Below are 26,076 nucleotides of genomic sequence, written 5' to 3' on the forward strand. Positions count from 1 at the left end.
ACACATTCTCTCAATTTAAGGTTAGATGACTAATTCATCCTTTACACTTTGATCTTGCTGTAAATGTCTTCGAAATCATGACCTGTGCCCAGTGGTGTAATGTAACAAAGTAAAAGTACTTTGAAGGTTTGATGAATCAGTGGTCTAATATTTGCAAGTTAGACTCCTAAAAACTCCTAAAAAAATCTTTGCTCATGTGCAAACAAGAGTCAGGGGTGTGCGATACAGCATCATCTGCGATAATACAGTAAGAGTTGTTGTAAAGGTAATGATGTGCAATCTGATTTTATCAAGTTGGCTATATCGCCAAATCACACACAGAGTGCACACACATTGATTTATTTGTCCATTAAAACTCAACATTCCAGGCATTCTAAATTGTAGACGGCAAAAATTATTCTGTATGCTTTTTATATTTATTTGATTTCATGGAGGCCTAGTTAACTCAATCTATATCTAACAAATATTACCGTTTTTCTGCAGACGCATGAACACATTAAATCATTTTTTACAAGTTTAGTAAAGCAATAAATTATTTACATTTTAGACATTGCTTGTTTTTGCTCAATTTTGGAAACAAAAATAGTTCCAAACAGATCACAGCACTGTTTTGCGTCTCTGAGCCAGGGGCGTAGATTACGCGGGGGACGTGTCCCCCCCACTTTTGATAACACGGAAATTCGTCCCCCGCACTTTTTCTAGTCTATTAGAAAAACAGACACGATTGCGACAATTGTGTTTTTTTCAAGTCCTCTCCAGCAGGTGATAAATAAAGTATATGAAAAATGCTATTATTACAGTATAAAAACTATTTTGCCTTATTATGTGATAAAAAATTGTTTGTAGTATATAAACAAATCATTATTTGTTATTGTCCAGCGGTTATAGATTTTTTTTAAGCCAATTAAAAGCTAGAAATTAGAGAAAAATTAAAGTTGCCTATAGTATCCTACCAGTCAGAAGTTTTTGAACAGTAAGCTTGTTAATGTTTTATAAAGAAGTATCTTCTGTTCACCAAGCCTGCAATTATTTGATAAAGTACAGCAAAACAGTAAAATTTTGAAATATTTTTACCAGCCTATTTAAAATAACTTTTATATTTTAATATATATTTCAAAATGTAATTTATTGAGATTTCAAAGCTGATTTTTTTTTTTTGCATCATTACTCCAGTCACACAAATTCTGATATTCTGCTAAAAAACTAAAAAACGTATTATGATAATGTTAAAAACAGCTGAGTAGAATATTTTTAAGGTTTCTTTGATGAATAGAAAGTTCAGAAGATTTATCTGAAATATAAATATTTTGTAAAATGATGCCTTTATCATCACTTTTGTTCAATTTAAAGAATCCTTGCTAAATAAAAGTATTCATTTCTATAACTTATTTATTTTAATAAATTATACTGACTCTAAGCATTTGAATGGAATAGTGTATAATGTTGCGAAAGCTTTTTATTTCACATAATTGCTAATCTTTCGATCCTTCTATTCATCAATGATTGCTGAAAAAAATGTGCTCATCTGTTTTAAATATTGATAATCAGCAAATCGGCATATGAGAATGATTTCTGAAGGATGTTACACTGAAGACTGGAGTTATGATGCTGAAAATTCAGCTTTAAATCACAGGAATAAATTACATTTTATTATTTTTTTATTTTAATAGTAAAAATATTTCAAATAAATGCAGGCTTGGTGAGCAGAAGAGACTTCTTTAAAAACGTAAAAAAATCTTACTGTTCAAAAACAGTTGACTGGTAGGCTATATAGATAGAAACGTTATATTGTAATGTTATATATATATATATATATATGTGTGTATGTATGTATATATATGTGTGTGTATGTATGTGTATATATATATATATATATATATATATAACATTACAATATAACGTTTCTATCTATATAGCCTACCAGTCAATGTGTATATATATGTATATAATGTATGTATGTGTTTGATGTATGTATGTGTGTGTAATTTCTGTCCCCCTCACTTCTGAAAAGATGGCTACATCCCTGCTCTGAGAAATGGATGGCGCTTACTTTATTAAATGGATCAGCTATTTGAACGAATCGGCTGAATAAATGATTCAGCGATTCACTCATTAACACAGTCAAGTGCTTTGTTTCTGAATGAATCAGTCATTTGAATGAATCGGTTGAATCTCAATGACTCAATCATTAACATTCACTTACTGTCACCTACTGACGGTTTTAATTTCACATTTCGACTTTTTTTCCCTTCATGTTTTAAATTATTTCAAATATCAGTATTCAACATTTTATGTAAAAAAAAAAAAAAAAAAAAAAAAAAAAAAAAAAAAATTAGGTCTATTTATACAAGTGTATCTGCAGTTGAAATGCATACATGTCCCCTCTGAGATACATCTAAATGCTATTTCAGACACATATTCCAGAAATGATTTTGTTGAAATGAAATACACTAAGTACCGGATGAAGTGCTTCTTATTCCTATCCAAAAGTACAAAATGGAAGAAATAGTTAAAACTGAACACAATCTATACTGAACACACACACATGCGTCTTTTTCCATTCTGCATTTACTTGTAGAGGAGAATCGGACCCTGCTGTGTCACACAGCCCACACTTTGCTGTCGTAATGCCGTAGTCCTCCGTGAGAGACGCACACTGCGCATGCTCAGTATCCTCTTGTTCAGTGGGAATCATCGAGTGAGCGCCTTCTGTGCTCTCGACGTGCTCAACTGTGCATGAACTGAACTCGGTTCGTCTTCGATCCTAGTGATGGACTCTCAGAAAGTAAGTGACACACAATGAAAGTGTTTTGAATCTAATATCTGAGATGTCGCTGCGTCCTTCGCTCTTGTGCGCAGCAGCACCGTTAATAATCGCACGGCTCTGTGAATAGACACTCCTTTTCATTCATACTAATGCAACGTAAAGTGTTCACTGTAAATATAATCTGCTCTCGTGGCCTTTATGCATTGACACTGGCGTTTTATAAATAGTGTTTGACCTGTAGCTGTAGCTGTATTCATGAGTAGGGTTGACCATGTGTTTGTGTTGCAGGTTCGTAAAGTGTTGCCTTGATGTCCAGTGTGACATTGCATTGGACTGAGCCCTTGTTACATAAGACGAATGTATTCTGTGCTATATATAAATGACAGTAGCTTAACGTTGTGACCCGTTCTGAAAAATGTGTTATTATGTTGATAAACGATACAGGTAATATAATGAGAGAGTAGATTTGTGAACATCAGGTTAAATGACGAAATATTAACATTTAACCAGCGTTACAGAAGCTACAGGTTTCATAAGACTCATAAGTATCGTATGTCACAGGTTTTTGTGATTGCACAGCACCTGTATGGGATTTAAATCCTGCCATGATTCAGAACTGAAAATAAAGTTCTGAAAGGTTGAAACTAAGTGTTCGAAAACTCAAAATCTTGCAAAAAAAAGTTTTGCAAGATCGAAAAATAAGATTTGCAAGCTTGCAAAATGTAAAAAAATAAAAATATCTCTGCAAACATTGTTATTTTTGAGATTTCCTTTTTTCAGAACTGCAACATTTTTTTTACGATGTTGTGCAAAGAATTTTTCAGAGTTTCAAATTTGTCAGTGTTCTCCCACTGTACCTTGTAAATAGTGATCTGAAAACTGGTGTGCGAATGTGTGAATTTTTTTTTTTTGAAACTCTGAAAACAGAGCTTTGCAGGCTTGCAAAGTGGTAAAAAAATTAAATCTCTTTAAACATAATTTTGTTTTTGAGTTTTCCTTCTTCAGAAGTGCAACACTCTTTTTAATGGTGTTGTGCAATCATTTTTTCAGAGTTTCGAATTTGTCACTGTTCTCCCAGTGTATAGTTTGCTTTCTAGATTTGAAACCTTGTAAATAGTGATCTGAAAACTGGTGTGCGAATAGGTGAAAAAAAGTTTTGAAACTCTGAAAACTGAGGTTCGAAAGGGCGAAACTTATTACATTACATTACATTTGCAGACGATTTTTTCAGAGCTAAGTTTACAACACCCACTTTGAGGAGATATGCCCACACAGTTGCGAGCTTGCGTCTCACGTGATTTGTGGAAGCGCTGTCACGCATCTCTGCTCTGAAACTCAGAAACTCAGACTGAGCGTGAGCGAAAATGAAGCTTCGCAACCTCGCAGCTAACAAAAGCCTGGAGGGAGGGCGTTGCATCAGTATACACTCTCACCTCACGCAGCGAACGACTCACTTTCCTCAACTTAGTTTCTTTTCCGGGGGACGGGGGGTTGGTCTTGTAGCTAATTTCACATAATGATTACAGATTACAAAATCATAATTTTTAAAAAGGTTTTATTGAAAAATGTGCCTTATTAAATGAACTGTTATTTATAAGCTTTTTTCCTTCTGGGGCCTGAAATTGATGAATTTTGATAAATATTTAGCTAAATGTGTTTTTTTGTGCTGGTAGTAGGCTAGTGCTGGCACCTTGTCTGGTTTGAGCCTGTCATTGATAAATAATGATGACAATAAAACCACCAGTAGGTGACAGCAAAACCATGGTTTAAGTATTTATTGAATCGTTCAATTCAAACTTTTCGTTCAAAACGGGTGATTCTATTAGAAAGGAAACAAGAGTCCATTTGAATGGACTGTTGAATCACTGGCTCACTTGATTCGTTGAAAATCGGATTATTTAAAGGAACAAAACACCGTGTTAAGGACTGTCACATGTCGCGCCTAAAAACGCGTGGAAAACGCATCGCTTTGTCCTTCTTTCCAAATCGCTCGGGCAGTCGTGCTCCTAAGGCGTCTGCTGTTGCTAAGCAACCACCCGCTCTCTCCATGAAGACGCGGAAATTTCAACAAAGGATAAATGAATTTGCAGCACTAAAAATCGCTTGCAGTAGCTTTGCTACTAAATTTATTTAAAAATTCCTTCATCTTGGCTGAGCTTTCAACGTTGTTACGGGAAAGGATGAAGCTGATTGGTTGGTTCTTGTCACATGACCTGCGGTGCACTTGCAGCTCTCTGAAAAGTTGAGATGTTTTAACTCGATGCGGTGCGGACGCGCCTGGGAAAAACGAGTCGCTTCCATTATGAGCGCGCATACCGCACGCCTACATTGGAAATAACGAGCTTGAGCGCGCAAAAGGCGCGATATGTGAACGGCCCCTTACTATGCACTGTTGTAGATACAAAATTAATAGCACATTTGTGCTCGCGCACATGTGCTGATACTCAAGAATTGCTTAATGTTCAATGTATATAAAAACGTTAAAAAAAAATTTCATGGCTTAAATTATAAGGACATTCTAACTGTATTTATTAATTATAACAAGCTTCATTGTGCAGTGAATGCTTTTGGACTCTTAGGACATGTTTTTGTTGGGTTTTTGCAAATTCGGTGACTCAAAATGTCAGCTCTATCCTCTCTCAATCCGTCACAAACAGACAATGGAAGCAATAAAAAACAACAAAAGAGCAATGATATACAAGTGCTATAACAAGTCTCAGTTAGCTTACACGTAACAAAGGCTTTTAAATAATATAATAAAGAAAAAAGAAAACAGATAAAATAGAAAAAGAATAGAGCAAGCTAGAGTTAGAGGTCTTTTTTTGCCTTTGTTAATTGTATAATAAAAGAAAACCGATAGAATACAAAAGATTAGAAAGCTTAATATTATTATTTTTTTTAAGAATAGTGAGTGTTAAAGTTAGGTCAAATACATTTGGAAGAGATGTGTTTTAAGCTGATTCTTGAAGATGGATAAGGATTGAGTACAGACAATCCAGTAAAGATTTACCCAAACGAAGGTCTGAGACTACAGAATATCCTCAATGCAGAAAGCACTCTCTTACACACACACACACACACACACACACACACACACACACACACACACACACACACACACACACACACACACACACACACACACACACACACACACACACACACAGTATCAATTTTAGTGATGTGGTGGAGAACAAATAGTTTATCATATGTTTTAAACATTATATATTTATTAGCCTACTTATTTATGTTATATATTATATTTTATATATATATACTATTTATATAATGTATGAAAATACAGATGTTTAGATTATGATTCAGGTTTATTTTTTTTATTATTTTTACAAAATATAGATTTTAAAATGTCTCAATAAACATAGCCTATAGTGATTGCAGAAAAAAGTTAACCATGCATTCATAAATTTGTAATATTATTATTTATAATTTTACTAAAATATTTTAATAAAGGTAAAAAATACACGGTACACCTTACTGAATATTTAAATATAATATCTAAATATTCTTTTGGATGCACTATAGAAGTCACTTTAATTGTAATATTCGGTCTCTACATGAAGAGAGAGTCAGTGGTCCACTGCGTGAGGAAAGTGAGGTGAGTGTGTATACTGATGCACCGCCGGTCTATCAGTGGTAAACTCAGAGGCTACGGGCAATTGTATGGTGAATTCCAGCGACAAGTCGGTAACCTTTTTTAGAACTGGACCGCACGCCATTCTAGACGGGACCGCCTTGTGGCCAGAAATCTGTGCATCCTCTGTTTGCGTATCCTGTGCGCTTTTGTCATTGGCGGAGCAGTCGGTCAATCCCACCTTTCCAGTAAATACGACTTGTGATTGGACTGTACGTCAGCAGACAGCAAAGCATTGGCCAAGAGCAGAAGGCCCTCCCTCCAGGCTTTTTTTTATTTGCGAGGTTGCGAAGCTTCATTTTCGCTCACGCTCAGTCTAAATTTCAGAGTTTCAGAGCAGAGATGCGTGACAACGCTGCCACAAATCACGTGAGTCGCAAGCTCGCAACTGTGTGGGCATATCTCCTCAAAGTGGGTGTTGTAAACTCAGCTCTGAAAAAATAGTCTGCAATAGGAGTGCAAATGTAATGTAATGTAATAAGTTTCGCCCTTTCGAACCTCAGTTTTCAGAGTTTCAAAACTTTTTTTCACCTATTCGCACACCAGTTTTCAGATCACTATTTACAAGGTTTCAAATCTAGAAAGCAAACTATACACTGGGAGAACAGTGACAAATTCGAAACTCTGAAAAAATGATTGCACAACACCATTAAAAAGAGTGTTGCACTTCTGAAGAGGGAAAACTCAAAAACAAAATTAAGTTTGAAGAGATTTAATTTTTTTTACCACTTTGCAAGCCTGCAAAGCTCTGTTTTCAGAGTTTAAATTTTTTTTTTCACCTATTCGCACACCAGTTTTCAGATCACCATTTACAAGGTTTCAAACCTGGAAAACAATCTAATACAGTGGGAGAACACTGACAAATTTGAAACTCTGAAAAATTCTTTGCGCAACATCGTAAAAAAATGTTGCAGTTCTGAAGAAGGAAATCTCAAAAACAACAATGTTTGCAGAGATATTTTTTTTATTTTTTTTACATTTTGCAAGCTTGCAAATCTTATTTTTCGGTCTTGCAAAACTTTTTTTTTGTAAGATTTTGAGTTTTCGAACACTTAGTTTCAACCTTTCAGAACTTTATTTTCAGTTCTGAATCATGGCAGGATTTAAATCCCATACACCTGTGCTCCCAAGTTTATTTCCTAAAAGTAGATAAAGAGAGAGGAAGCGACATCAGGCAGGAATAAATACATAAGTGTGCACTTTAACAGTATCATGTCTATAAACGCACACAGAACATTTGATTCCATGCCTGCTTACTGTGTTGTTCTTCCATAATATGTTAGGATAGCTGTGGTGAAACTTTGAGGAGGAAGCTGTCAAAGTCATCTTTGTCTTGGGTGTCTTGCATCTCTATTGACTATTTGATTATGGTAGATATCATTGGTAATACACATTTGTGCGTGTTTCCTGGACTGGTTTAGGTGGGTAATAAACTAGCACACAATCTAAGTGCAATCCGACTGTGTTGTCAGGAAGTGGGTCATGCCGTTGTGGGTCTTCGAAGGAGTCCGATTTAAAAGGTGATGCAGAATGTAACTTTGGACTTTTTTCAACGGGTGGTCACTCTGTTCACCTGGAACTCAAAATTCATGTAATCTGGAGTAGCTGTCAGAGGAAACATGAGCGGATCAGCTTTACTGGCCTCATAGACTCCTCGATGATAAGTGTAAGCATGTGAATGTTTTACAAACGTGGACCTTATTGTTTGCTGGTTGTAATTCTGCGCTCCAGGGTGTGGATCTGTGGTGGGCAAAGAGCAAATTACAGATAGTTAGAACCAAATCTGTCTTGTATATGTCTGAACTAGGTCAGCTATGGCTTCTCATGTTTCCCTTTACAGTTGGCTGTGTTCACTAAGCTTCGAGTTGTGGACCTGCAGGCTGAATGAAACAGACAGTGTCTGTTGTTAAAACTGATCTGAGTGGTAAACATCCTCAATAGTTTGAGACCAACATCAGTGCCAATACTTCTTTAAAGGACCTGCTCACATGATATTTACTTGGTTATTTCTTTGTTTTTCTTCACACATCACATGTCTCATTGTCTAATATTTCATGTCAAGCATGTGCTTCACTAATGCTGTTATCTCCTTGGTAAACAAGTACACTGTCACTAAGCATAATTATTTGGTGTGGTGGAAATTATGTGTGAATTAAAAAAAAAAAAAGTTTGTTTATTTTAAGTCTGCACCTTATTCACCGTGTTTATGTTTTAAATGCATGTTATAAATCATATAGTAAGCGATCAGTACATGCATTTTTTTTTTTTGCATTTAATCAAATTACATCTAGTTCTGTAGACATGAGGACTTCTCCAATCATTTTGTTTGCATAAAATGTTTGCATGCATTTTTGAGTGCCACATCCACATTTCAACATCCAGTAAACAACCGATAACTAGAAGTCTCCACTTACCAATTTTTTCTTTTTCTATATAAGCATCACACTCACAATATGGAAGAAAAGATGTGTTTAATTGCAACTTTAAGCATGTAATAGTAAGTAGTTGGTAACACTTTATATAACAGTGTCCTTGTGGTCATATAATTAAAATATCATCAAAAAGTTGATTTCACTAATTCCATTCAAAAAGTGAAACTTGTATATTATATTCATTCATTACACACAGACTGATATATTTCAAATGTTTATTTATTTTAATTTTGATGATTATAACTGACCAGCACCTGTATAAGAGCCAACCAGTAGCTGACCAAATATTTTTATGATGGATTTTCATACTTGAAGATTGAAAGTTAAGGTCTGGGACAAAGGTTGAACAATAAAGGCAGGAAATGCAAGCTGGGAAAAATGCAAATATTGTATATTTGACCATATATAGAGTGGATCTCTGGATTGGGCCCAGAAACATTTATCCTTAACTAGCATTCTCTCCAGGACTCACACTATAGAGTGTGGTGTGGGTTTGAGGGAATTAGGGACTGTCTGACCAGAATAGTACAATCTCTCACAGTATCTCATCTGATAAGCATTTACTCCCCTTAGTTATTCATGCATATAGGGTTTCTTTAACCAGCCTCCCTGCAAAAGCACTAAGAATTCTGTACAGAAACCTGTGGATGTAGTATTAATAATCCAGTGCTTGTAGGGTGAAGCAACAACAGCTCTAAAAGTACCAATGACATTTTTGTTTAGTGATCTTCCCTAAATTCCATGACAATTCTGTCATTATTTACTCATCCTTCTGTCATTCCAAATGCATGTGATTTTGCTGTTGCCTTTTATAGAACACGTAGAAAACAAACTGAGACATGAAACCGCTCAACCTGTCCTCCTTGAGGGACACACAGCTTTAAATTTTAAAAGTGTTGCATCAATGATAAAATAAACCTTTAAGTGACATAAATGGTCATTTATCACTACAGTTTGTGCCTTCTCTTGTGGATCTTAATTTTGCTGGTTAACCCATTGGAACAGTTAACCCAAAGGATTCCTAAATGGACCTTATGTTTGGCCTCAAAAAGGCTGTGGCAAGCAATCAGATGGCTCAAATCCAAATAATACTTTGGTCTTTATGTGCACAGGCTAGGGATCTTCCACCCAGTTCCTGGAGAGCAACCTCAAATTTTCAAGTGATCCTAAAGATCACTTGTTTAGATGGTTCAGATATGTTTAATTAAGGTTGAAGCTAAACTTATTGGATCTCCAGGAGCAGAAATAAGGTTATTTTTATCGGTCATAACTAGAGCCCGACCGATATATCGGCCGGCCGATATTATCGGCCGATATAAGCTAATTGCATTTAAATCGGCATCGGCATTTATAACGGCCGATGAAACATGAGAAACAGAGTCTCATGCTTCACTCATGTTATGAGTGTTGCATAGTGTGCCCACCAGAGGGAGCTCTGCAGCTCCAGAGTTAACAACAGCGCCAGAAATCCACTACAGAAGAAAACGATCAGCCAAGTCAAGGAGATGTAACTTACTGTTTTGACGGTGAGTCTGTCGTTCGTCATGTGAAATGATTGTAGATTTAGTTCATACCCTGTATAAAAACTGTGTGGTAGTTCTAGCTAACGGTCCTATCATTATCACTTCTAAATATTCTGTAACATCCCAGCAAACATTTGGACGTCTTTTGACCGTTGAAAAGACGTCCGTCCGACACGTCCCGTCATGGTTGAAAAATAGTTCCAAAATGAAAGTTGAACCGACGTCTTTGACGTCTTCTGGACGTGAACTGCACTTCTTTTCTGCACGTCTCCTGGACATCTAAATGCGTCGTCTTCTGGACGTCCAAATGCGTCGATTTCTGGACGTCGGCGTTTAAATGTTTAAATGCGTTGCTGCATAGTTTAAATGTATGTATATATAAGCCTGCATATAAAATAATCACACACCCACTGTGTAACATCGTGAAAGGCAATCAATTATGTCTTGAGTTTTAACAGATCTTGACAAAAGTTCTAGATCGGTCCAGTCAGACCTGAACATCCATAAAACATCTTAATCAAGTGTACATCACAAACAATAACACATTATTTGTGGACATATGCAAAAAAGAAGCATGCTCTGATTTAGCACATTTTATTGTTTTTGAACAGTTTAGCATCTGTTAACCAAACTAAAATACCACTTACAAAATACTTAATTATTATATAAAGGGATAGTTTACCCAAAAATGAAAATTCTGTCATTTACTCGCCCCCATGTTTCAAACCTGTATACCTTTCTATGTTCTGATGATATTGTTTTCACGTTTGCTTTACTGGGTGCTTTAATGACAAATAAGAATCTTCAAGATGATTAAAATCTATTTAAAAAATTTGTTTCAATGTAATCTTTGTATCCATTTTGGATTTCTGAAATCAGTTTACAGGCCTATTTCATCAGAAATATGATTTAATGAGGGTCATCACTGAATAAAAAGTGCTGAAATACTCAATCTTGAAGTCCATTATTATTGTCAAAAATTTCTATTTTCGCAGAATTTGTTTATTAATGTATTTATTAATTGCATTTATTTTTAAATACTTTAATCATATAAATAATATTAAGAATATTATATTTGAACGTGGCATAACCACCTTGCAGGAGCAATTGTTATCATGTGACAAGAAAATCATAAAACATAGAAGACCCTCATCATAAAATATGTTTGAAATCATTGCTATTTATAAAATCAAAGTAGCGTAAATGATGTTAAACTGTATAGAACCGACATGAATTCAAATATTACATTTCTGAGAATGTGTTCACGTGTTTTCGACTAAAATGTTAAAAGATGGTTTCTTTTTATCATGTCTTTATTAATCTTGTCATTGACTTACACAGTTGTCTTATAAACACAAAGCTATTTGGAAGAATATTTGTAACCAAGCAGATCTCCCAATCCATTAACTGCCATTGTAGGAAAAATGATTATGATCGTAACATGAGGGTGAGAAAATTGTAACCTCCACCCCCATCTCTTCCTGGAGCGAGCTTCAGGTGTTCTGCCATTGCTGAATCTGTCTCAGAGACTCTAACTCTTCACAGCAGCTGAGGGAAGAGAATATATTTATTTTTAAAATAAATAAAATAAAAAATTTGAGATAAATGACATGCACTTATTTTCAAAATATCTTTATGGTCTACAGCTAAAAAAAATAAATAAAAAATCTTGGAACAAAATGAATGAATCATGAATTAAACATTAGAAAAAGTTAATCAACATGCATTAGATTTTATTTTTATTGTATAAAAGATGTTGTGTTTTAATGTGTTGCCGTTGAGAAAGACCCAACTGTGTGTGTAACTGTGAGAAAGTGAACAGGACACTTCTGATAAGACAGGAGGTCTGTGATGTCCCCTGAATAATTAAAGCGTACCAATAAAAATTACATCAATATAAGTAACATTTAGCCTACTAACGTTAGCGAGTTTTAGCCATACTCAGTGAATTTCAGTTGACAACGTGGGCATCATTTCTCTCGGTTCCTTCGTGTCAAACAAGTAAAACTTAAGCACGTTAATCAAATAATACAAAATGTACTTACCCAACAGTAGATTTTATATAATATATATCGATACATCTCCCTCCTCGAGTCCTCTTCGAGTCCTCTTCCTCGTGGTTGCCTGCTGGATGTTCCAGAGATCTCGCGAGATAATCTATCATATCGCGGGATTTTGTAATTTTTTTTTTTTTTACTTTTTTTTTTTTTATTTACCAAAATGCACAGGGGATACAGAATCAAGCACACACAAAAAATAATACAGTACACTCAGAGTAAAGCAAGGCAGTAGATAAGGGACAGTCTACTAAAAAAAACAATTCACAAAAGATTCATAGACATTACAAATACAAAAGATGAATAAATGATTTTGTAATATCACAAAATATATTACTATGTTTTGTGTCTACATCTTGGCAGCACCGTTTTGGCAATTGCATACAACTCAGACCGAAATGGTGACCGGATATATATCTGTTTTACATGTATATGCATAGATTCTATAAAAATAATAACAACGAATTCATAAAACAGGTTGAAATGATGACTAAATTGTAGCATGGCAATCACTTGACCACACTGGGCAGTTTGTGATTATAATTTATTTAAACAAGATAAAGTAATTATATTTACTTTGTATAAAAAAAAAAAAATTCCCTGTTAGGCTTGTTTGGAGTCTTTTCATAACCGTGACAAGACGTGTAAAAGACGTCAGTGGACGTCTATTCACAACCTCTTTAAAACTTCTTAAAAACTACTTGGTGCACTTATATTAATTATTGCAGTATTAATCAAGGTGTAAACGCAGCTTTTGCATATTCCACAAGGATTTCATAGAGGGTCACGATCGGACGTGTAATGCACGTGTAAAAGATGTCAATTAGTGACGTCCTCTCACAACCAATTCACAACACGGGTAAATATTGAACTACACGCAGCTAAAAGTCAAAGCAACAATTATACATGCAACCCCATAGAACTATAGACATGTACAAATGTATCTGAATGCATTTTTAGGAAATGTTCTGTGTTACATATTTTCACCGATTTATGCCGTCCTACCGCGACTATTTTTGGCCGGGCACACGACGTCGCCGTCAGACCAATGTTTGCTGGGATCACTTACAGCCGCTAATGCATTGCTATATTAGATTAGCCACTAAGCTAATAACGTTACCATGTTTATCAGTGGAAGAGCGCAAACGTTAATAGGAGGTCAAACTATAACGTTAGCGTTTAACTTATTCTTATTCTATTGCGGTGTGTTTCCCACATAATGGCCGCGTAATTGGGCCTTTCACACAGGACGCGGTATGCACGGCGCTTGCCGCTGGGTTCAGCGTTGCCCTTCAGATACAACGCGATTTGCGCTGCGCTATGGCGTAGGCGGAGTTTTAAAAACGTTTAGCGGGAGCTCTTTCATAGTCTGTTGTTCCTCCTTTTGGTCAGCAGCAAACATGTATCTGTCCCGTTGTAAGAAGCGAGCGATAACGCTAGTCCGTGTAGCAGCAAAGTGTGGGACTACTTCTGCAAATACTTTAACTTTAGTATTATAATTTACAGTACACACACAGACTGTTAAAACCAGCTTCAACTGGAAGAAAGTAAAAGTGTTAAATGTATATAAGGTCATTGAGACTGTAATCTAAGGCTTTTTTTTTAACATAATCCCTTCTGGAAAAAGGTTTATACAGCCCACATACATAGAACAGGCAGATATTTTGCTATTGAATGTTGTGTAAGTGCAGTTTATAGGAAATGGGTCTAATATCCAGATTATTTTTAAAATCAAAATATCGGCTTATAAATCGGCTCTTTTCGAGTTAATATCGGCATCGGCCCCCAAAAATCCATATTGGTCGGGCTCTAGAACTGGAGAGAAATTGCACAAACACTGGACACTAGAAACTTGGGTTTGAGCACACTATCAAACAGAGTATATTTTGAAAAGCTGTGTGTTTGTCTTGATGTGTATGCTACAATTTTGCCTAAAAACTGAAGTATACTATGGGCTTTAGGTGGGTGAAGTGTGGACTGTATCCAGGCATTAGTTAGTCGGGATAGGGACCTGCTGACTTCTCCTGGTGATACAGACTGGAATTGGAAGGAGCACTCTGAGAAACTTCTGAACCCTGAGGATACACCCTCAGTAAGGCAGTGGTGGAGGACTTAGGACAGTCATTGCCAATCATTGGCCATTTTCCTGGCTGAAGTGGTGAAGGTAGTTAAAAAGTTCCCAAGTAACAAGGTGTTTGGGGTGGATGATATTAGCCTTAAGATACTGGATGTTGCAATGTTGCTATTTGTGGATGATGTTGTCCTGATGGCCTTAGCGTGCACTTGGGTGGCTACAGAGTGTGAAGAGATTGGGATGAGGTTCTAGGATTTCATAATTTAGCCAGGTTCATACTACAGGAGTTTTAGGCCCATTTATCCTATAGTTTTCCCTCCCGAGAATCATAGAAAAAATCTTCGTGCAGATTATCTGGTAATGTGAGGCATTTACAGATCGAATCTTGCACCTCCCGATCTACTCGCACACAAACCATGGCCTTCCCTATCATATCATAAAAGATTCATGGTAGTTGTTTCGTTTTGAGTTCGTCTCCCGACCGCTAGATAGCAGTCTTTATCTCTGACCCTAAACATTGACCGGAAATACTAGCATTAAGGCACTATTATTACCGTTAATATAGTTCACTGTACTGTTGTCATGGTACCAAAATTTCAGTATTCGGTACAGATAACAGTGAAAATCCATGGTTCTCAGTACCAATTTTGGTACCAAAGCAAAACACAAAAATTGTTTATGTATTTATGTCCCCATTGAGACGGCAGATGCTGAAATTACTGCAAGCGTCACGCGCTTCGCCCAAAAAAACACCCATTACTCATTAGGAGAATAGGGACAGCCGGTTTAGACCATGTGCCCGGGCCGCCAACCTTTTTTCCATCATTAAAGGGTTAGTTCAGCCAAATATTAAAATTATGGGGGGGGGGAGGGGCATTAGGACTGCCTATGCATAGGGCCCGGGATCTTGTGCAGTGCCCCTGCCCGTAAGACCTCCATTTATCTTTGGAACACAGTTTAAGATATTTTAGATTTAGTCCAAGAGCTCTCAGTCCCTCCATTGAAACTGTGTGTACGGTATACTGTCCATGTCCAGAAAGGTAAGAAAAACATCATCAAAGTAGTCCATGTGACATCAGAGGGTCAGTTAGAATTTGTTGAAGCATCAAAAATACATTTTGGTCCAAAAATAGCAAAAACTACTACTTTATTCAGCATTGTCTTCTCTTCCGTGTCTGTTGTGAGAGAGAGTTCAAAACAAAGCAGTTTAGTGATATCTGGTTCGTGAATGAATCATTTGATGTAACCAGATCTTCTTGAACCAGTTCACCAAATCGAACTGAATTGTTTTAAATTGTTCGCGTTGACTTAAGCTGTTAACTTTTTTAATGTGACTGACACTCCCTCTGAGTTAAAATAAATCAATATCAATAGTAATTACTGTTTGAGTAAATGAATTACTCCGGGATATTGGTTTGTTTTAACTCAGAGGGAGTGTCAGCCGCAACACCGGTTACGTCACTTGCCCACCTCGCACCGACCCCCACCATCGTTTTGATTATTTATAGTAATAAAAATCATTTAATTTAGTAAAAGAATATACACTACAATTAAAAACTGAAACTGCTAGGGCTGTAGCTATTGAATATTTTAGTAATCGAGTATTCAACCAAAAATTCCATCGATTAATCGAGTAATTGGATAAAATGTATTTTTGCTTAATTAAAGTGCAATATTAATTATGCAAGAGAAAATAAGACTCCTGGGTCTCTTAAAATGAACAACTAAGTTTTCTTTTTTAGAAAAAAAATATTTTTACTTTTTAAATGCATAGAATGCATACATCAAAAATAAACATTTAATTATTACCCATTGTTTCTCTGTCTGTACTTGTACTGTGAACAATGACAATAAAGTTGACAGGTGAATTAAGTGCATTTAAGTGCCATTCAGTTGGGGTTTTAAATAAAGCATTTTCTGAGATGCACATTAAACATTAAACACATAAAACATAAATTTAATTTATCTTTTAATTATTGAAAATTAACTTAACTTTTTGGCAAACAAAGGGGATTTACTATTTAAAATAAACCATGGAAGAAATGTGATTAAACCTTAAAAAAAAAAAAAAAATTGTATTTATTTTTTTAAGTAGTAAGCTATGTACATTCTGCTGAACAATAGTCTTTAACCGGACTTTTATTTTGACAGGTTGACGTACCTTTACAGTTCTGTGTATGTGATGTGACGCTAGTTTTACTCAAATCAAACGGTCAGATGCTCATGAAGTGACTGTCAGAGCAGTTCTGGAGATGTTCCTCATGTGTTCACGTCTTTAGTGACAGCAGATGCTGAAATCACCGCATGCGTTACGCGTGCTTCAGTGTGTGTGAATAAACGGAGACGTGCTTCTGCGCCATTCATTAACACAAACACGCAGAACATGCAGGATTCATATTTAAATACACTGTTCCGACTTAATATTTACAGATATTAGTCCATATCATGATTTGATGTAAGTGCAATGACCTATTTTTGATTAATTCATTCAAAATTTGGCAAATTCCGTGCCATTCCGCATTAAACTGTAAATTCCGTTTTTATGACTGGATTCCGCGATTCCCTCCGCGTTTTCTGCATCGCGGAAATTATAGGACCCTAGTTGTGGTATGCCAGCTCTATCTTGCAATGGACACATGCCACGACGTTCTCTTCACATTTGCACGTGCCCTCAAATCAAAACACTGTTAACTCCTTGCAGTATGCGAATTCGGACGCAGTGCTTGTGTCTCCTTCCGCTTTGTGGGTGACGTAAACGCGTTGTCACATTAAAAAATCATTGCGAAAGAACCTGACGTGAGATTTAAAATAAATTAAAAGAGGCTTCGAGGCTGAGGAATTTGCCTCGATCATTTTTTGTAATCGAGTTACTCGAGTTACTCGAGGAATCGTTTCAGCCCTAGTGGCTCCTCAATGCAGCGTGACGAACTACAGTCGCATCACAGATCAGATTTAATTTATACAGTGAGGAGAGTCGAGCTGACTGACAAGAAGTGAGACCGACGAGACGATGGAGATGATTTAGTTTTTTAAACGAAATGCAAAAGCACCTGGTGACCTTTGCCGTTTATCTAAAGTGATTTTGGAAGGGTTTTTTTTTTTTGAACATTCGTTTCTTATTTAATTGGTTCTACATTGTTTGCTGATTTTTATTTTATTTAAACTTTGTGTCATTTATTTATTTTATTTGACATCAAGGTGTATGCCATGCCTCCAAGCTTTTTTACTCATTTTGCTAATAAACATTCTACATTTCTTATTTATCTGGTTATATATTATACATGTTTACTTAGCCTATTTCCAGTTTCGTATACCTATTTAAACCTATTTTTTGCATTCAAGCAATTGACGCAGAACTGCTGCTAATTAGAAAATTGCTTCTGTATAAAAAAAGAAAATTCAAAAGAAACTAAAAACAAACAATTGCTTTACGACGAATTGCAGCTATTTGAAAGTGAAAGTAAAATGTGCACGCTGCTTTTACACGCTATTTAAAAGCAAAGCGAGGAAAATACGAAAAATATGATACTGGTATATTGGTGTTGTCACACGTCGATTAACTGGTGGGAAAAATTCCTCACCATCACAACCCTGCCCTACTCAGGACATCCCTATTTGTTACTATACGAACCTGGAACGTAATACTAAAGATAACCAAAATTCATGTTAAGTCTAAATTATTCTCTTTTGTAAGTGTAAAATAAAGTTTAACCCTACTAGATTCTACTTTAATTAGAAATGTCTAGTTCAGTCATGAAACTTTGGATTGTGCAAACAATCACACCATAAGCTGACTGGCCTCTGCTGATTATGTAGCCAAGGAGCTTGCTTGCTCAACAACTGTAACTGGTCCTGCAACAGGTTACTCTGAAACCCTCCACCTCTCGATCTGATACAGGATATATGTTTGGCCAAAGCTTGGCTATGAATGTATTAACAGTAACAAGTCCATATTTGCTCTGCAGAAGCATGCATATCAAATCTAGTCTGCTAAGACCAAATATTTGCTTATCCATATCCATTAAAATGATAAAGCTATTTTGAGAGTTGTCATGATTGAAATTACACTGCAGTTTTTTTTTTAAAATGTTTTTGCATTTATGCAAGAAACCGAAAACACTTAAAAACAGTAAATACAAACAGCAACCCTAGGAGATAACAGAAATTGCCTTGAAACTGCTCTTAATCACAACCTGATCCACAAAGTGACTGGATCACAAGCTTCTCCTTTTTATTATTTTCCTCCTTTGACCAGAGGTTTGCCCTTTCATTGAAATTTGATTAGCTTTGCATATGGCCATGACATAGAAACCTGCACAGGTGGCATTACTGTGCTTCTCCTTAAAGAGAGCATATGGAGAATCCAGAACACTTTGTTATTAATGACACCAGTGGGCATTAAATGAACTGCAGCTAGCCACTTACTGCTTATGTGCACATACTCCATAGTGGCTTGAGATAAAGGCTTGCCAACATATCAGAAAATAAAGACTTGATAAAGGCTTGCCAACATATCAGAAAATGTCATACATCTGTGCTACACACTTCAAATGACCAACTCCCATCTCTTGTAGCAGTTAATTGACCTGGTATCAAAATTGATAAGGTTTGTAAGAGGTTATTTATCTGTCTTTGGTGGTATTAGCTTTTAAAGATGATGGTGATATTGCAAAGCAAATAAAGACCAATGTTATTCCTCAGAGCATCTGATAAGTTTCCGCATGAGTTGCAATATGGGACACACTGAGAAAGCCTTAGAGGACAGAGATGACTGTATTAAATTGGGTCAAATGTTTTCTGCTTTATATTAGCACAGCACTAACCAAGGCTGCATGTAAGTGGTGTTTTGAAATCCTTTATAAAATATTTAAATATATTAAAATAGATTTAATAGATAACTTTTTGCCTAATGTGAAATAGCACATTTCCACAAATCATCTTGTTGAGAGTCTATTTCTGGCCTATTTCTGGGAATATAAGTGATGTATTCACCCTTTAAAAGCCTGGTTCTCTTTGGCATTCATTCAAGTCTTGTATGTGTCTGTACTGCAATTCTAAGCATTGTTTCTTGGTTTTCCCTGGTTTTGTTTCTCTGCCTATCTTTTGGATTACCCTTTGCCTGTGTTTTGCCCGTGTAAATGACCTTCTGCCTGTTTCTGGATTACGCCTTTGGATTACCCATCAGTAAACACTGCACTTGGATCCTCAATCATCCCTGTGCAGTATCATAACACAATGTTTGAATACTGAGACAGTTACATCTCAAAATATAATGAAAATAAAAATAAACAGTTTGCACGTCTCATCTACATCTGAATCTGAATTTGTACTAAACAAAGTTAAGGTGACACAAGACAGGAAGAACTGCATGAAAGGTCAGATGCAAAATTCTTCAGAGGATTCTGAGAGATTCTCAGCAGGACCAGTGCAAGCTAGAGGGGCTGGAATTGGAAACCAGAGTGAGAGATTGAAGAAGTGCAATGCATGTTAAAAAGCTGGCCACATTTCAAGGCGTTGGCCAGACAATGAGAGACCTCATCAAGACTTGTCTGTCATGCAAGTGGAACGATGTGACACAAGACAGCATCACTTTTCACGCAAAAGAAAAATGGGCTATCAAGGTTTTAAGTAGGCAGTTTAGCAAAACAATTGGCACTGTTGACAGATACATCAGCGCATGAACAATGTGGCTGCCGCTGTATCATTCTGGTGTTTTAGATACCAGAGCAATCTTACAATTCTTAATGCCAATTTTAGTATCACATGAAAAATGAATAAAAGGCTAAGTAATGTAGGTAAAATATACTTAAGGAATTGTTGAAGACAATGAAACAGTCGACAAATACAACAGAAAAAAAGCTAAATGAACAGCGGTGTCCATTTTTATTTGTTTGCTTGTTTTCTGCAGGATGCCTTACAGAGGATAATTGCGACATTAGCAAACAAAAATGAGGAACTCCAGAATTTCATTGAAACACTGAATCACACTTTGGGTCAAGTTCAGGTGAGTACTGTAAAATCATAAATGAAGTTACTACATACAAACTCAGCAAAGATGTACTGTTTTCAGCTGCATACATTATTACTATATACTGCAGCAAGTCTCATTTATACCACCAGAGATGCTAGGAGATATTTCTAATTCTGATGGATAGTAATAGGTATGAAAGCTATTAACAAATAAGATGTATGCAAATAAAAATGAATAAGCTTTGTAAAATTGAGGTTAAAAATCATGGCCCAGAAAGTCTCATAATTATGATTTGTCTTGATTTCTTATCTCATAATTTCTAGCTTTAATCTCATGATTATGAAGCGTCTCGTAATTATTTGTTATAACTATGATTTATCATACCTAGTAGCTGTGCATTTGCTTAAAGTTAAATGTTGGAAGCTGTCTGCGATTACTGTAAATTTACCGGTGGTTACACTTTGTATCTTATAAGTCACTTATTTTCTGTTTTAAACTGAATTTTTCTCCCCTCAATTAGAAATTTTGTCATGTTTCAGGTCAACTCCACACAGGTGGTGTCAGATTTAGTGGAGGAATTTGACACGCTGTACTCCATCCTAGATGAGATGAAAGAGAGTATGACCAACACCATCAAACAGGAAACAGTCCGGAAATCACATGAGCTTCAGGTACCAGCCTTAACCAGCACTGCTCATATTATAGGCTCAGTTATAGCATAACCTTGTTTAATTTTCTGTTAAGTGTGTGTGTGTGTGGTTGGGCTGGTGATGTCATGGTGCTGTAATGGCAGTATTGTGCCCATCCCTCTAAGTCCACTGAACAGGAACAATACCGGAGAGAGCAATGAGCTCAGATAAGTGATTAGCCATCAGCACCCGTCCCATCCTTAACCACAGAGCAGTGTGTAAACACGCTGGCTGCTGCTCATTACTGACAGCTACAGAAACCTTTATAGGACACGTTTTTAAGGATTCTGTTATCTGTAGCTTCTGAACGTCCTTCATGTTTCTCTAGTTTTTCAATTTGTACAGATTTTATCACAATTTTTTTGTCAGTATGAATCAATCTTATACTCTCTAAATATTTGTCATTGACAGTAAAGCAAAGCTGGACACTGCTTTTCTCTTTATAAACTGAGCTTCTCTCTGGCCATATCTCTTTGGATATTACTGTAATACCTTTTTAAAAGGTTTTAGATGTTTTACTTGTTTTTTTAAAAACTTTTTCAGAACATGGAATATTAGGATGCACTGGTATAAAAATGATAACTGATTACCAGTGTGATTGCTGATATTATGTACTATTGTTATTATAGTATTAAATTGACTTCACATTGACCCACATACCAGCATCAACAATAAATCTGTAATTTACACTATGTGTGCACCTTGTTGATAAAAATAGGAGTATGTGTGAGATTGTTGTAGTGTGGGACGGTCAGGGAGCTCGCACTGAAGAAACCTCAGGGGGAGTGAGCAGATTTCTTCCAGTTCAGTGGACATGTAGGGTAAAGCTTTTCTGATTGCTATGTGTCTATAGAACTCATTTTATGTGCAAGTAGAAGTGAAATGTAAAACTAGAATCTGTGGATCAGGCCACTTCTTAATAGAAGCCTGTATGCTGCTTTGACTCCATTCGGCAACAGCTGGATGACTCGTAACGCAACCGTGAAATTCCTCTTGCTCTGCAATAACAGCAGGGACAGTTTTTTTCGTGCACGGCAGATATGAGATTGGTCTTTTAATCCAGGCACAAGTGGTCACTGAAGATGTGCTGGAGACAAATGGTAATGCCAGGTGCACTTGGTAATGAGTTACATCTGTCCACTTGTGATCAGATCACCCGAGATTCAGGTCTTAACAGGTCCTTAGTGGTGAGGTTTTTACAGTGAGTTACATTGATACATTAGTATGTGGTCTTTAAAGGTGAGTCATTGTATCATGCACTCAACTGATTAATTCATGAATTGACTCTCTGAGTGTATCGTTGAATAATTCACTCAACTGGTTTGTTTTTATGGTATTAGTTTTAGTTAGCTGTAATAAGTCTAATTTCCTGTCACACTCTGCCTGTGTCTTTGTGCCTGAGACAACGCTTGCTTGTGTGATTTTGCTTCAGTATGCAAAATGTGCAAATTATACTCTTTGAATTAGACAGATATAATCACACACTCATTTCAGAATAACTAATAATGATCAACTTTATTCTCTTCTCCAGAACCAGCTGACCCAAAACACCAGTGCATTAGAGAGTGCAGAGGAACTTCTGGAGTTTGCTAATAATGCGCTGCACATCACAGATGAGGGGGATTTCACAAAGGTAGACGCATGTTCATGTTTTTGAAAAAGTATACATCATTTATTTAATTCAGTAAAATGCTGGTTTTGTTGTATTTTCAATTTTCCATTTAATTTACCATTCCCTGTTTAAAACCGCAAGCAAAGAAAGCCAATAATTAAATCAAGAACTATACAAAGTAATCCTGCTTATTGTCTGGAACTTGATTTTTCACCTACATAATGCTAATGGAAAAAACAAATCTGTATTTCTATGATCTGTTAATTAAATGTGAATCTGTTACAAACTAATGTTTATATACTGTTAATCTGGTCATCAACCTGGGCTTTATATGTTTAGGAACCTGATTTACCCTCTGTGTGTGTGTGTTTTGGGGGGGAGGGGGTGGGGGGGGGTGTTATGTATATCCAGTCCAGCACTGAGTTGAGTCTCATGCTTACAATTTACCTGCATGGCAATACTAACAACCTGCTGTTTCCCTCTCTTCCTCTTTATCTTCACCCTCAAGGCTGCCAGACAGATCAAAGATAGGTACAGTATATGTTCCTTTCTCTGTATGTGCTTGTGTGACCACTGCATGACACATACCTTCACATAGTTTGTGTTGCACTTTTAATCTATCTGTGTGTGTGTGTGTGTGTGTGTGTGTGTGTGTGCGCAGATGTTAGGCATGCTTTATTTTCATTGTACAACCCGAATTCCGGAAAAGTTGGGACGTTTTTTAATTTTAATAAAATGAAAACTAAAGGAATTTCAAATCACATTAGCCAATATTTGAGGCAACAAATGGCTAAAAAAGCAAGCAGTTTTGAAAAGATTCAGCTGGGAGAACATCTAGTGATTAATTAAGTTAATTGATATCAGGGGCCCTATCTTGCACCCAGCGCAATTGACTTTGTACACTGACGCAAGTATCATTCCTATTTTGCACCGGCGCAAAGCGGACTTTTCCCTCCACAGACGCACGTTGTCAAACTACAGATTGAACTTGCGCTCCCTGGGCGGGTCGGCGCAAAAAAGAAGGCGTGATCGGGCGCAAATAGTCCCTGATGCTATCTTGCAGTTCAATAAAACGTTTGCGCAACTAACCAAAAAAAACCTGTTCTAAAGTCAATGGCGCAATGCGCATGTTATCAGATGCTATTTTAAGCGCGCAATGGCCATAGTGTAGCGTGTGTGCGTGCATTCCTCTCCAGACTTCACAAAGCAATGTGATTAAATTAGTAAAATAATTTAATTATCTTGGCATCATTATCGATGATAAATTATCTTTTGAGTCTCACATAACTCATTTAAAGAAAAAAAATGAAATAAAGCTTGGGTTTTATTTTAGAAACATGAAATGCAAGAAAGAGAAGTTTCTACTATGTCTTGCCTTTACTTATTTTTGTATTTTAGAAGGAAAATTTATTTTTTATCGAAATATTTATAAAAACTTTTCTGGGATTGTTGCCTTTTTATTTAGGTTGTCTTAAAAATGGTTTTGTGAATATTCCCTCTGGTCTGATAATTGTTTTACTCTCGTTTCACTTGCAAGAACCGAATTGGGAAAAATGGCATTTATGTACGCAGTTCCATTTGAATGGAATAATATATTGGCATTTTAAATATATTATTCTGTCACGCGAAGAAGAATCATTGATTTGCTGTTGTTTCAATCTGTAAATGCTGTCAATTCTCGGCCAGGACTCTTTGAAAAATAGGCATTTTAATCTAGATTACACATTTACAAAATTATTATATGCCTGTTAAACCAAAGCTTATTAGGTTGTGTTTCTCCTATCCCCATACAATGTCACCTGTGTTTTATGGCCAGACGAGAACATCTGTCTCCTCAGCTCTGCACCGCACCTGGCGCGCGCCTTGGAAGATCCGCCGTTAAAATATCGATCCGCTATGAAATATGCGCGTCTCGTCTTAAAGGAAAGGATATATGAAGCTCTGATTGGTTTATTTCATGTTACGCCCAAACCACACCTCTGAATATGAAGCTACTTCAGACATGCCTCTTTGAAACTTGCGTCGGGCGCAAGAGTCATTTATTCCGCCGGCATAATAGCAACAGCGCCAAAGACCTGCCCACAAAGTTACTTGCGCTTTGCGCTTGATACTTGCGTTTCAGATCGTTAAAATAGGGCCCCAGGTCTGTAATATGATTAGCTATGAAAGCTTTGTCTTAGAGAAGCAGAGTCTCTCAGAAGTAAAGATGGGCAGAGGCTCTCCAATCTGTGAAAGACTGCGTAAAAAAATTGTGGAAAACTTTAAAAACAATGTTCCTCAAGGTCAAATTGCAAAGGCTTTGCAAATCTCATCATCTACAGTGCATAACATCATCAAAAGATTCAGAGAAATTGGAGAAATCTCTGTGCGTAAGGGACAAGGCCGGAGACCTTTATTGGATGCCCGTGGTCTTCGGGCTCTCAGACGACACTGCATCACTCATCGGCATGATTGTGTCAATGACATTACTAAATGGGCCCAGGAATACTTTCAGAAACCACTGTCGGTAAACACAATCCGCCGTGCCATCAGCAGATGCCAACTAAAGCTCTATCATGCAAAAAGGAAGCCATATGTGAACATGGTCCAGAAGCGCCGTCGTGTCCTGTGGGCCAAGGCTCATTTAAAATGGACTATTTCAAAGTGGAATAGTGTTTTATGGTCAGACGAGTCCAAATTTGACATTCTTGTTGGAAATCACGGACGCCGTGTCCTCCGGGCTAAAGAGGAGGGAGACCTTCCAGCATGTTATCAGCGTTCAGTTCAAAAGCCAGCATCTCTGATGGTATGGGGGTGCATAAGTGCATACGGTATGGGCAGCTTGCATGTTTTGGAAGGCTCTGTGAATGCTGAAAGGTATATAAAGGTTTTAGAGCAACATATGCTTCCCTCCAAACAACGTCTATTTCAGGGAAGGCTTTGTTTATTTCAGCAGGACAATGCAAAACCACATACTGCAGCTATAACAACAGCATGGCTTCGTCGTAGAAGAGTCCGGGTGCTAACCTGGCCTGCCTGCAGTCCAGATCTTTCACCTATAGAGAACATTTGGCGTATCATTAAACGAAAAATATGTCAAAGACGACCACGAACTCTTCAGCAGCTGGAAATCTATATAAGGCAAGAATGGGACCAAATTCCAACAGCAAAACTCCAGCAACTCATAGCCTCAATGCCCAGACGTCTTCAAACTGTTTTGAAAAGAAAAGGAGATGCTACACCATGGTAAACATGCCCCGTCCCAACTATTTTGAGACCTGTAGCAGAAATCAAAATTGAAATGAGCTCATTTTGTGCAT

General features: G+C 36.7%; 1 protein-coding gene across 1 annotated transcript in view; it reads left to right on the forward strand.

Moving 5' to 3' along the window:
- Positions 1 to 2,629: 2,629 nt before the first annotated feature.
- The window catches only part of LOC132132610 (FSD1-like protein), a 35,166-nt gene continuing 11,719 nt past the window's right edge, over positions 2,630 to 26,076 (forward strand). The window contains exons 1-5 of the mRNA XM_059545053.1: positions 2,630 to 2,785; positions 20,414 to 20,509; positions 21,016 to 21,147; positions 22,697 to 22,798; positions 23,286 to 23,308. Coding sequence (XP_059401036.1) covers positions 2,771 to 2,785; positions 20,414 to 20,509; positions 21,016 to 21,147; positions 22,697 to 22,798; positions 23,286 to 23,308 — 368 coding nt within the window. The 5' untranslated portion in view covers positions 2,630 to 2,770. The remainder of the gene's footprint in view (positions 2,786 to 20,413; positions 20,510 to 21,015; positions 21,148 to 22,696; positions 22,799 to 23,285; positions 23,309 to 26,076) is intronic.

This window comes from Carassius carassius, chromosome 4 (genome assembly GCF_963082965.1).
Source record: "Carassius carassius chromosome 4, fCarCar2.1, whole genome shotgun sequence".
NCBI lineage: Eukaryota > Metazoa > Chordata > Actinopteri > Cypriniformes > Cyprinidae > Carassius > Carassius carassius.